General features: G+C 38.8%; 1 protein-coding gene across 1 annotated transcript; it reads left to right on the top strand.

Annotated features, from left to right (window-relative positions):
• Positions 1-741: 741 nt before the first annotated feature.
• ZCCHC4 (zinc finger CCHC-type containing 4) lies at positions 742-12427 on the top strand. Its single transcript, XM_086464826.1, has 13 exons — positions 742-853; positions 1122-1240; positions 2575-2657; positions 3325-3600; positions 4115-4195; positions 4563-4635; positions 6275-6425; positions 6913-7013; positions 8298-8419; positions 9016-9091; positions 9624-9675; positions 10413-10557; positions 12198-12427. Exons 1-13 carry the CDS (start codon positions 742-744, stop codon positions 12319-12321), a joined length of 1515 nt encoding a protein of 504 aa, XP_086320952.1. The 3' UTR covers positions 12322-12427.
• The last annotated feature ends 224 nt before the right edge of the window (positions 12428-12651 follow it).

Genomic DNA, 12651 nt, shown 5'->3' with positions numbered 1-12651 from the left:
ACTGTAATACATAGAGCACAGAGACTTACTGTTGTGCCCTTGGCAATGTCATGGTCATCTGCCAGTTGCCATTTGCATTTGTGTTATGTGGTTTAAGACTTGATGGTCATATTTCTAGATCTGTGGCTTATGTACATGGTAAATACTTTTATTTTAGTAATTTTCTGGACAGTTAAGACTGGGACTGGGAGAAAAATTGCTGCTTTTAAGAAACCTTCAGTATTTCAGACATTGCTGTATTTTGTAATTCTAAGCAATACTGTTGAACTCAAAAATAATAAAATGCTTGTATTTTATATAATTTTGAGTGGATGTAAATACTAATGTAGCATGTCAGAAATTCATATGACTAACTGAAACATTTAAGCCTTAAATGTAGAACTGACTGTACGGGGAATTCAAAGCAGGATTGGACTGACCACCTTGTTGAACTTCCCAGGGTGGTTGTTACCCAGTTTATTGAAAACTCGAAGATGGCGTTTGTGTACCAGACATGCCTGCTGAAGAAAATAAATGTCACGGTCTAAAGTGCACGGGTTTTAGGCTCGGATGTCTGCTTCGCTCTGCAATTTCGGTCCATACTGGGCCGTGCCCGGTCTGCCCCCTTCCCGGTGGACGTGTCCTCCCCGGGCGGTGGGGCCGCCGTGCCGCTGGGGGGCGCCGCAGCGCCGGCTGCCCCGCTCCTGGCTGCCCCTGCCGGCGGCGGCGGCTGGCGAGGGCTGCCGGGAAGGCGGCGGTAACATGGCGGCCGGCGGCGCGGGGGTGCCGGAGGGCGTGTGCGGCCCGGAGCGGCCGGGGGCGGGCGGGCTGGCCCTGCTCGGGATGGCGCCCGGCGCCCCCAGCTGCCCGCACGGTGAGCCGGGCGGGGAGGAGGGCCCCTCGGGCGGGACGGGGTGCGGGCCCCGCCGCGGGGAGGAGCGGGGCCGGCGAGGGGCTCGGACGGGCCTGGCGGCGGTGGGGGTTTGACGCCCCCCTGCGCGTCTGCTGTTGCTCGGCTCCCGCTGCCGGCCCGGCTCCCCTTTGTTGTGCTTTATTCTGGAAGCTTGACGCTTGCAGTGGAGGCATTAAAATAGATCTGGTGGTGCCCCGTGTGTCACCGCGTAATTGCGTTTGTCCTGTAGGTCCCGCTCTTCTGTTTGTAAAGACCAGCCCAGGAAAAGAGGAAGGAAGAAGATTTTATGCTTGTTCAGCGTGTAGGGATAGAAGAGATTGTAACTTTTTCCAGTGGGAGGATGAGAAGGTGAGAGAGCACTGCTTAAGACTATGGTGAATACTGGGGATTCTTTTTCTCTATTTGGCAGAAGATTGGAAGGGAAAAAAAGTATATTGTGTTCTGGAAATCTGTGGCAGTTGCTGTTTTCTAAACTTTGTCTGATAGTTAGTGCTTAGCAGAGTGCTTATTTCTGTCAGGAGAACATGTTTCAAGTATAGCTTTCAAGGGAGGCTGGGTACGTTTTGAGCAAAACTGGCATTTGCTACTATATTGACAAAACACTTAGGTATTGGTGGTGGTAACCAGTGCTCTGCCATGTTGAACAAAATAGGATAGTTCTGATCCCAAGATGTCCTCATCTTCTGTGATTAAGAGAGAAAATCCGGTGGATGCAGGCAGACAATGGGATGTACAAAATATAGGGAGGTGTTGGGGATCAGCGTGATGCTCAGTAGTCTCAGAATGTCTACAGCAATTTCTCTTCATGTAAAGAACTTTGATCAGATAATTGTAGGGTAACAAAATTGGGATCGATATGTATTCCAGGAGAGCTTGTCATGGGTTTTGTCCATTACATTTTGTGTACTTTTTCTGTTTGCTAAATGAGTATCTTGTGTTGTGGTTGTTGTCCTCGGCAGGTTGGCAGGATGGAATTTAACGGGGTTCATAAGCAGTTCATTGCTGTGCTGGTTACCCCTGAAACGTTGTATAAGGAGAAGATGAGGTGGTTAATCACTCAGTTGTGTAGATTTAAATGGTATTCATAGTGAAATTTCTTTTTTGATGTCACTTGTATTATGTTGTCTTTTGTTCTATTGAATTTTACCATCTTTCCCTTTAAACGAATCAGTTCTGTAAGGGTTGCGCTTGTGGAACTGTTGCTCCATAAATGTCTTGAAACTCTCTTAACTGTGAAGCCATAAGTAGCTTTTAGGAGAACAAAGTAAAGGCTCCAAGAAGAGCTGTCATGGTTCTAAAATAATCACACACAAAAGACTTGGGCAACACTTCTACTGTCATCAGTTGTTCAGGAGGGAATGCAACTGCTGGCATGCATTAATGGCAGGTATACCCCTTTTTTCCCTAGGTATTACATGTGGTAGAAGAATTAAATGTTTCTGTTTATTTTTTGCACAGTTTAAATTCACAGGAGACTTGTGTTGTTTTGCAGCATGCCTTTGTGCTGCAGTTGTGCTTGTTCTTCTGAAACAACAATCCAAAGAATATGGTAGTTTTTCCGTGCAGAGTAACTGAGGCATGAGACCTTTGATGCACCCTTTTTGTTTAATATTGAGTTTTAATGTACAGTACAGAGGAACACCTGTTCGTTTTGTAACTTTTTATATACATAAATTTTACAGGTGTCAGAAACCAGGCTTGCAGCACGTGAAGAATATAATAGAAATCATCAGCCTTCTTTTACACACAGACAGAATGTGGAAAGGTACTGTTATGTGTATTTTTCAATATAGTCAAGTAATACAAGCTTAGGTACTCTGAATATAGAGATAATATTTCAGGATTCTTTAAAATATGAAAACATACCAGAGGGATTTGTTAAAATAAGAACTGATTGACTGCAATGGGAAAACAGCATGAAACATCTAATTAGAGCGTGGTATTTTCAACCCAGGAACTCTACCTTTTTTTTTTTCATATGTAGGGTTCTTATGTTAGTGCTTATAATGTGCTCACAACAGGTCAGTAGCAGTTTCAGTTAAAAAAATTATTCCTGACTTTAGTATTGAAAGGTAGCAGACTTAACATTGTGAAAAGAAGCAAATAACGCCTGAGTTTTGTCTATAAACATTCAGGACTGCTTGCTGGTGACTGATCTGGAGTCTTCACTCTGTAATCTGGTTATTTTATGGGGACTCTAAATATATTTGGCGAGCATATTATATGCATTTCAAAGTGTCCTTTGAATATTTTTTCATGAATACTACTTCATTCACATGTAGATGGTGGAGTTTTGCGGAAGCAGCTTGAACTACATTGCTGTTTAAATGTCTGAACTTTTAAGAAATATGAAACCCCCTTTATAGCTCCCCTTCATATCTTTTATAGAGGATTTTTCAAGGTTCGTTTCCTATTGTTTTTTGTATTTAAAGGTACAATAATTTTGTTCTATTGCCGTTATCAAAGAGGAGGTTTTGCCAGGAATGCCAGCAATTGCTATTGCCAGCTGAATGGGAAAAACACTCAGATCACCAGTTCCTGTGTGATATCTCCACTGCCCAGTTACAAAGTCCCAGTCAACTTCTGTGTCCACTGGAGAATAAAAAAACAAATGCACAGTATTTATTTGCAGACAGAAGTTGCCAGTTCCTGCTGGATCTGATTATTGGTTTAGGATTCAGACGAGTGCTCTCCGTTGGAACACCCAGGTATGTCAGTGAGAATTGTTACTGTTTCAAGTAATATTTCTGTCTTAAAACTGTGCAGCTTACTAATATTTAAATAATCAAGCATTCTCCCATAATAAGAAGGTCATTATATTTTAATTGGTTGGGATTATCCAGGCATCTAGTGGGCTCTTGTTTGAGCTCATAAGATACAGGAGAAGAGTGTAGCTGCACTGCAGATGACACACAGACACACACACACTTTAAGTGTCCTGCTTTGTTTTTTACAGAAGCCACAATGAGTTTCTTTGCTTATGTTTGGGGGTTTTTTTGTTGTTCATGGTGATCCAGTAGGCTCCACTGATTCACATCTTGTCAGACTAACATATTTTTCTAACTTTGAATATTAGCCAAATGGAATCATCCAAATTCAGGTTACTCCATTTTCTCTGTTTGGTTTTAGGTTTAGTAAAGTACCAGGCAATCTTGTCTTGCAAGATAAATTTCTGAAGCCAATGATTATGTGTTAAATTTCTTTGCTCCAATTATACTTCAGGCTTCATGAAATGATCCAGTCAAAAGCATCACAAGAAGAAGATTTCAGGGTTAGAAGCCTTCTGCTAGATATTGATTTCAGGTAGGTTTTGATAAACGTTCCTCTGTCTGAAGGGTATGTACAAAGATTTGTGTTCTTCCTGCTTTAAAAAATAAATTGATGGTTGTTTTCCCTTTCATGTCTCTGCATTTCTATACCTGCACACATACACAAATGACATCCAGTTTATGAGAAAAGTAATTAATACTTAATAATTCCCAGTATTGGTACGTGCTGTCAGTAATCAGAACCCAAAGATGTTATTTTTCTTGGGGCCTTGGTTTCACTGTAAATGCCCCTTAGGGCAGGCAAGAAGTTGTTTATATTTTTATGTACAACAAGAAGTTGTATATATTTTATATATATAATATAATATATCTATATTATACTGTTAAAACTTATTTTACAGGTATTCACAGTTTTACACAGAGGATGAATTCTGCCACTACAACATGTTCAATCATTATTTTTTTGGTGGAGAGGTAAGGCCAGATATTTCTTGAGTGCTTTGTAAAGAACTGCGTGTTTTTGACGCAGAATTTTGTAAGAATGTTGTCAGGGGTTAGGTTGTCACAGAAGTCATGGCTAGTCTAGTAAAAACAAGTATCGTGAGATAAAAATGGTCAACAGTACTGTAAATCAAAGAGTTACAATGCCTCTTCAGTAATTCTCTCCCACTTGATTAAAAAATTAAGTTTCCTATTAAATTTATGCTAACTAATGTTAATTATACACCTTAACTGCTGCTTTTAATAAAATGACAATTTGGCAGAATTGTTGCCTTATTCATTAGCCCTGTTCTTGTGTTGCTACAACAGAATTAACTGTTTTATTCCTGGCCTTTACAAGCCCAATAGATGCCACAGGACTTGTTCACTGGTACTTGAGGTAGGAGGGAAGAGGAGGTTTTTCTGCTTTTTTCCAGGCAAGCCAGGTCAAAAGGTTAACCTTGTTGTCATAAAATGAGGCTGAGTTAGTGCAATGGTTAAAGAAAATGCTGTCTTGTTTCTTTTTAAACATCACAGTAAGTGCTTAGTTTTGAATTTATTAGAAAACCTGCAGCTGTGATAGGACATTTATTGTAGCTTTGTACAGAGAATCGCAGTGTAATTCAGTTCCAAACATGATTTTCAAACATCCCAGTAGTATACTCGCTCTTTGCTCTTCCTCTGCCTTCACTAGTAAGCCACCACTGATTTGCAGAAACATGTGTATTGCAATACCTTTCACACTGTGTAGATAAGTTTCAGATTTTTTCCATTCTAAAGGCTAATTTTGAATGGGCTCTTGAAAAAAATGGGCTCTTTTTCATGATAAAAAGAATAATCTAGAATGAAATGGGAGGCTGTTCTGAAAGCCTTACCTTTGAATTTTTTTAATCCATTACTGTATTCAAGTGTTGTGTTTTTCAATTAAAAGGCTGTTCATCTGCGTTATAAACACTGTAGTGTTCTTTACAAGGCATGATGAGGTGACACCTGTAATGATACGGTATTGCAGTGTGTTCTGGGACTGAATTACAGCGCTTCTGAATGCATGTTAGTGTTAAAAGTCTGGTTTTGGAATGCCAGAGAATCTTAAGTAATAGATGAGAGAACACTGCAAGATGGCAGTGAATACATAGCTTTTTACAGTTCCTTTAATAATAAAGTCCAGGTTGGATTGCTAACATTTGAACACTGTGTTTTTATAACCGGCATGGATTGAATCGATTTTTCAGTGATTGAGTTGGTTTTTCATTTTTTTCCCATTACTCTGATAATGCTTTACAGAATAAAACTAAAGTTAAAAGGCATGAATGAAATGTATTCTGAGCCTGAACTTTGCTTTCTTGCTACGAATAACGTCTTTTTTCCAAGTTAAATTTGGTACCCTAAGGAAGAAGACTGTCTTAGGAAGCTTGAACTGCATCTGCCCTTGATACATCTCTCTTGCATTTGTTTTCAGTGCTTCAAATCTAGGGTTTTTTAAATGCTACACAAGGGGAAATTCACCTCCACAAGAGGAAATAACTTCCATCCTCAATGTTGGAACTTCTAAAATAATCATTTCATCGCTAAAGACAATGTTTTTACAGTTCTTGAATCTATATTTCTGGAAATTAACCTCTGTTTCTAACAGGCTGCACGTGAAACTTGTAGGAAGTTCCTGTGTCAAGACAATGGTGAAAGAGTCATTATGGTAACTGATCCCCCGTTTGGAGGTTTAGTGGGAGCACTGGCTTCTAGTTTTAAAAAACTGATGGCAGTGTGGAAGGAGACAGAAAAAGGGGGTATGTATTACAGCCAGATAGGTGGGTTGAGCTGTAACATCCCTAAGAAAAATTACCTATTTAAAAGTCTGTGATTCTTGCTATTCAGGTGGATGTGAACACACTCATGTTATAATTTCTAAAGATGAACTACCATATATCTAATTTGCTCTCCTGGTAATTTTACTTTAACAATACCCAATTCTCTAAGTCTCAAAAACTTTTACAAATTTTTTACAAATCAACTTTGCGATTAAAAGTGACTTTAAAGGTAGACAAGAATAAGGTGTCAAACCAGTGCCGTTTCTTACCAGCCTAGGCAGGTGACAAGAGTTAAGTGGAGCTTACAACTCTGCGTATATAAAATATGCGCAAACTTTCTGTCGCCTAAAGGAACTAGTTCTTACGCCCAGCATGACATACATATACATGTTTATGTATTCAGAACGTTCACTGTACATTTTTTTGTGTGTTTATTTAATGTACATCTAAGTCTTTTCGTGACTAGGTCATAACAACCAAGAGATGCCCGTGTTCTGGATATTTCCATACTTCTTTGAGTCTCGTATTCTTGAATTTTTCCCAAGCTTCAGTATGATGGATTACCAGGTATGACTGAACCCGGAGAATCTGGTGAATTTCAGTCGCGTGCAATGTGAATAGGAATATGAACGAAAGCAGATAAAATGGTGGCACTTGTCTGTAGGTTGGCTGCCTTCTTGAACGTTAGTTTTGACTGCATTGGAGGCACTGCAAACCCTGTGGTGCTCATCCTGTGAAGCCCAGATTCTGTATCTATTAGTCATACGTTTGAGAACTTTGTCACACTCCTACCGTTTATTACGTACCTTTAACTCATCTGTCATCTGTCCATTAACTGATTTCTTCTGCCAGGTTTTCTGTGTGACAAAATTTGCACTAATTTCGACAGGTGCATGTTGCAGAGGTGAGAGGTAACTTGAAGAAGAGTGTTTAATTTTTCCTAGATGATGAAATGTCAGTAGCTTGGTGGGTAATGCCCAGCCCTGGTCAAAAAAAAAAAAAAAAAAAATTTAAGGTCTTTCATTTCCAAAACTGCTGGGACCAGAGTAGAATTACAGCAATGGGACTTTTTGGAATTGTGTAATAAGTGAAGTTGTCAGTGATAGAGCAGTGAACTGGCATCAGCTTCTCCAGTATTGTATCCATTCTGTAGATTGTTTAAGAATGTGTGCCTCTGTGACTCGAGAGCTCAATCATGGGTATTCATGATGTTAAAGTTTTATTTTCTCATATAACAACTCTGCCCTCCATTTGATATGAGTGTTCTGAACAGCATATTGGTATCTTGAATGGAAATTGTGGAAGAAAACGGGGAACTCCTGCAAGCCTAGACTCTGCATTCCAACTATAGTGTTCAGAGATGAGAATTTTTGTGACGAGTCTCTGAAGGCAGTGCTGGAAAAAGCGGTGCCGATTGGATTTGCAGTTCTGGAGGTATTCTGAGATAGATTAAGATACACATCAACTCTGTACTGCCAGATAGACTGAACGGTACAGTTCCTTTTTTTTTTTTTTTTTTTTTTTTTAATGGGTTGCTGTTTTGTAGAACAGCTGCAATGTTGCTTTAGATATCCCGTGCAAAGGAGCAAAAAGGGGTAAGTAAAATAGGATTATTGTAATATTGGGAACTTAGTTTCTTGAGGCTAGCCTGATATTATGGTTGCACAAATTTAAAAATAAAGGAGACAAACTACTTGCTGTAGAATTTCTAATCTAATTTGGGGTTAGAGTCTTTTATATAAAAAAATGAAAATTTTATAAAGCACATATAAAGATAATAAATATGTAAATAGTTCTGCCTGTGCTTAGCATTCAGTTTAAGACTCTTTTTCTATTGTTTTATTTTTCTAGGTAGACTATGACAATCATGCACTTTATAAACATGGCAAGACAGGTCGTAGACAATCCCCTGTCCGTATCTTCACGAACCTCACCCCCAGTATGATTGTCCTTCCTGTAGAAGAGGGTTATAGGTAAGATGTGTTAACACTCAAGTGGCTGAAAGAGTGTGTTTGTTCTTAATTAGGGCATAAAGTCTCTAAAGGACTTTGGGATGCTGCTGTTCAGTATTGTCATGCCTAGCATTTGGATGCCAGGCTCGAGAGCACATTTCTCTCACACTCTAAGGTTCTATAAGCAATGTGTAGGACAACGGGGCACCTAAAAAGGAGTTAACATTTTCCAGTGTGGAATAATGAGATTCATGTTGTGTACACCTACGAGAAGGATTTACAGCTCTGCCTGATAACCAGCTTGGTTGAGACAGTAGTTAATAAAACGAACGCTAAGAGAAGTCTCAAGGACAAAGGAATGGATTTGGTTTGATTTACTGCTGCTAGTGTTGCTAACTTGAATTCAAGCACCTGAATTTTACTATTTGGATCTACTGTGTCTAAAGGATTATGAGGCTCTGGGCCTAAGTGGTGATTTTATGCATCAAAAATGTCAGCTTTAATTTAGCAAAGCGATTTTGCAATCCTTATATTTATTGTTGAGCTTGTATAAAATTAATTTATATTGCTTTGTGAGCAAATAGTGGAGCAATACATTTATAATTTTTTTTTTCCAGGTTTTGTACTATATGTCAGCGGTATGTTAGTTCTGGTAACCAGCACTGTGAGATATGCAATTCATGTACGTCAAAAGTAAGGACTTGAACTTCTTTCTGGATGGCAGTTTTAGGTAGTCAAATAATAACTTCTGTAATATTTGCTCTGGTAAAAGCCAATTCTGATACCGATTTCCTTGGGAAAGCCCAGACAGTTCAGTTTCGTTATTTGTAATAACAAAAACCTTTTGCTTCAGTTTTTTATTATTAACTTCACAGGACATCATTCATAACGCACTGGGAATTAATTTCTCTTTCACTGATGCCTTTGTGTTGGAAAGAGGACAGGAAAAGTTTGCTACTTGCCACTTACACCGTACCTTATTCATCAATGGTCTGTTGACATGAGCATTTCTTCTTGTGTTTCAGAAGTTGTGGAATTTACTAATTCCAAAGCACAGCCATTTTTGTGCAGTTGTCACAGATTCTCAGGGCTGTTGTTTCTAAGTTGCAGTCCTTCAGAGGATCCATTTCTGTAAATAATGAGGACCATACATCAGTATTTCAGTTTTAAGATAGAATCTTTTTAAAACAAACAAACAAACAATGCATTTATTCATCTTTTGTAGGATGGTAGACAATGGAAACATTGTGTTCTTTGCAAAAAATGCGTGAAACCCTGTAAGTACAGAAAAAGACTTTTCTAAATGAAAGTAAACTTAGTGATTAAGCTGTAGTTCAAAGAAACTGAGGTTACAAACCGGAAGAGAAAATGTTTGATAAAAGAAATAAAATGTGATCATTCAGAAGACACAGAGTAAAGGACAAATCTCAATATCACATGAGTTGCCATTGGATAACTTAGGTATATTTGCACCATGTGGAAATGGGATAAATTCTTTTCAAGGCGTACTAAGTTATGGGAAAAGTGAAATATTTTGAGTTGTCATATAAGTGTTTCCTGATTTTGTAAACTTTCAAATTAGAATTCATGAGCAAATAGGTAATTACTGAAATGTTTGAGAGGCCATGATCAAATTATGATTCATACACAAATGCAGTTGTGTTTGTAGCTGTGTTTAAATAGCTGAAGCAGTCATTTTTGTTAGCGATACAGAAATTGCAATCTGTAAGTCCATTTTAACATCTGGACTATTTTTCATGGCAACATCACATACAGGGTAATAGTTCTAATGGCAGAATAATTCAGTTCTATTGAAACAGTTACACAGTGTATTACTAAAGAAGTACTTGGCTGCCTTATGAAATGTGATAGGAGACCAGAAACTGGCTACCTCTACCTCCGTAAAACTAAAACAAAATTTAAAAGCTGGTAATAGAGCCTATATTTAAGCTTAATTTCAGAATGATCGTTCTAAACGTTTCCAAGATCGTAAATCATGTTACTTGTTTTGCAGCTTGGTTTCACTGTAACAGCTGCCAGTGCTGCGCTCTTCAGAACCACGCTTGTGAGAAGGCTGATGCTGGCTGTTTCGTTTGCGGCAAGGCAGGTCACAAACGCAGCACCTGTCCCAGTCTCTCCCGCCCCAGAACAGCTTGCCAGTAAGTGTGATATTGCATTAATATAATAAAAGATAGCATTCAGGTGGGATTAGATCTTATTTCATGGAAACGATGTACAAAGAGGTGATACTTGGCTTTGGGTGCTGACGTCAGCTCTCACTGTTGCCCACTTACTGTGTTACTGGGCAGTATACACTGAAGGGAGGATATGATCAAAACCAGACATGTCACTTACTGTGGCTCCCAGTTCCTTAAGTGTGGCTTTTCTTTCAAAGCTGATTTATATGGATCCCAAACTTGTTGAGTGGTGCATGGGATAGCTCTGTCAAGAAGATTCAAAATTAATGAAGCCCTTTTATCCCCTTTGAATTCCTCAGGAAAGGGCAGAGAGAAGAGTTGCTACACTGTTTGTGTTGCTCCTTGTCTCTTTTGCTGTGGCATCTTTTTCTTTTTTCCTTCTGGTGTTTCAGATGCTTTCTGTAGTACGGTCTAAATCTGCACCATGTAAGATCTGTATTAATGGGGGTCGCATTAATACTTTTATTCTGCCATGATTGTGCTTCTGTAACATACACAAGCACATACTTGTGTGTATTGGAAGACAAAAAAAGTTTTGTGTGGTGGTCTTCAGGTGGAACTACTTGAAAAGAGGAAAGGGGATTTGCTAAGAAATGATCCAGCGGTTGGCTCAGGCTTTCCAGTTGGCGATGGTTGGCCCACACTTTTTTAACTACTTCTCCCGAGTGCATGGGTTTGTTTGTGATTCCTGACTTGAGTGGCTGTAGCAGTGGAAATGCAAATCTTCCTTCCCAAAAGATGTTGCGTAGTGAGATTCAGATAGTTAACCTCTTGGGTCAGCATCAAGAGACTCACCAGATGCCTGCTGGCTGGTAGAGGAGCACAGGTATATTGCTTTGTGTCCTGCTCTCACATCAATCTGAGTTTTGGTTATGGAGTATTAGAGATAAAAGGTAGCGATACTTTCTTTTACATCTCTTTTAGAAATTCCCTCCCTTAACATTTTTTTCTTTGCTAAAAACGTAAAAAGGATGCTCAAAGAAATTAATGTAGTCTCATCTGTTTCTACTGTCAAGTGAGATATTATTCTGTCTGTTGTACTGGAATGGTTTAGTCCTTTCAGGCCATCAGTTATTTATTTTGCTGATTTATTGCAGAAGGTAACTTAGGTTTCTTTTTCTAATAAAAACATCTGTATGTTTTATTTGTTAAAATTATTCGATGTTATGGAATATATCCTTTGTCAGAGACGGAAAACAACCCACTTGCTAGTTATATTTAGGTCCTGTATTATTTGCAGGAGTCTTCATAATGTTGTTGAATGTCATGTACTGTCTTCTAAGCGTTCATGCATTATGTATTGAGCATGAAAGTCTGTATGTGCTTTTTTGTACCTGGTGAGTGGCATTTCGTAAGTTTTCTACATCTGTTTAAAGGTAAATGCTGAATAAGTACATAAATGAAAGATAATTAATGGCAGTAAAGTGGACAGTTTTAGGAAGATTAAGTGTTGTAACACTGTAAGATGGAATGTTCCTTGTACTTTTTGTGACAATACTTCTGAGTTCATATACTTACAGGGACAGATTTGAAATACCAGCAAATACAGGAGTACGTTCTCCATTTTATTCTGATCTGTATGTTCATTTTTTGCTTTACAGAGCTGATGAAAAGCGAAGGCAGAAAACTCTAAAGAGGGTAAAGATGAGGATCTGTAAAAGATCAGCTATGAAGCGTGCCATATTCTCCAGGAAGAAAGTAAAGAACAAGAAAAAAAAGACATGACTTTGCTTGCTGATACGTAGTTATTAATTTTTTTTTTTTTATGGCCAGCCTTTGATCTAAAAATTTTAATATTAACTTCCAAAATAAAACCAGATTGAATTAAAAATGACAATTCCTTTATTACACATCGTAACTGGCAGAAAAAGAATGCTAAGTAAATCACACACCATGTATTTGTATAATGTAACAATTTTGTGTGTTTAGGATTAGCTGTTTGTCTGATTTAGTGGGAGTCTGAAGTTAAGGGAGGAATACTGAGGAGAGGTGAGGTGTTGGACACTGTGGTGTTGGGGCAGGGTATCGGGGGACTTGAGGCAAGGGAGGAAGTGG

Source organism: Leptosomus discolor, chromosome 4, assembly GCF_034619465.1.
Source record: "Leptosomus discolor isolate bLepDis1 chromosome 4, bLepDis1.hap2, whole genome shotgun sequence".
Lineage (NCBI taxonomy): Eukaryota > Metazoa > Chordata > Aves > Leptosomiformes > Leptosomidae > Leptosomus > Leptosomus discolor.
The sequence above is the reverse complement of the archived record's forward strand: the minus strand, read 5'-3'. Positions and strand labels throughout refer to the sequence as shown.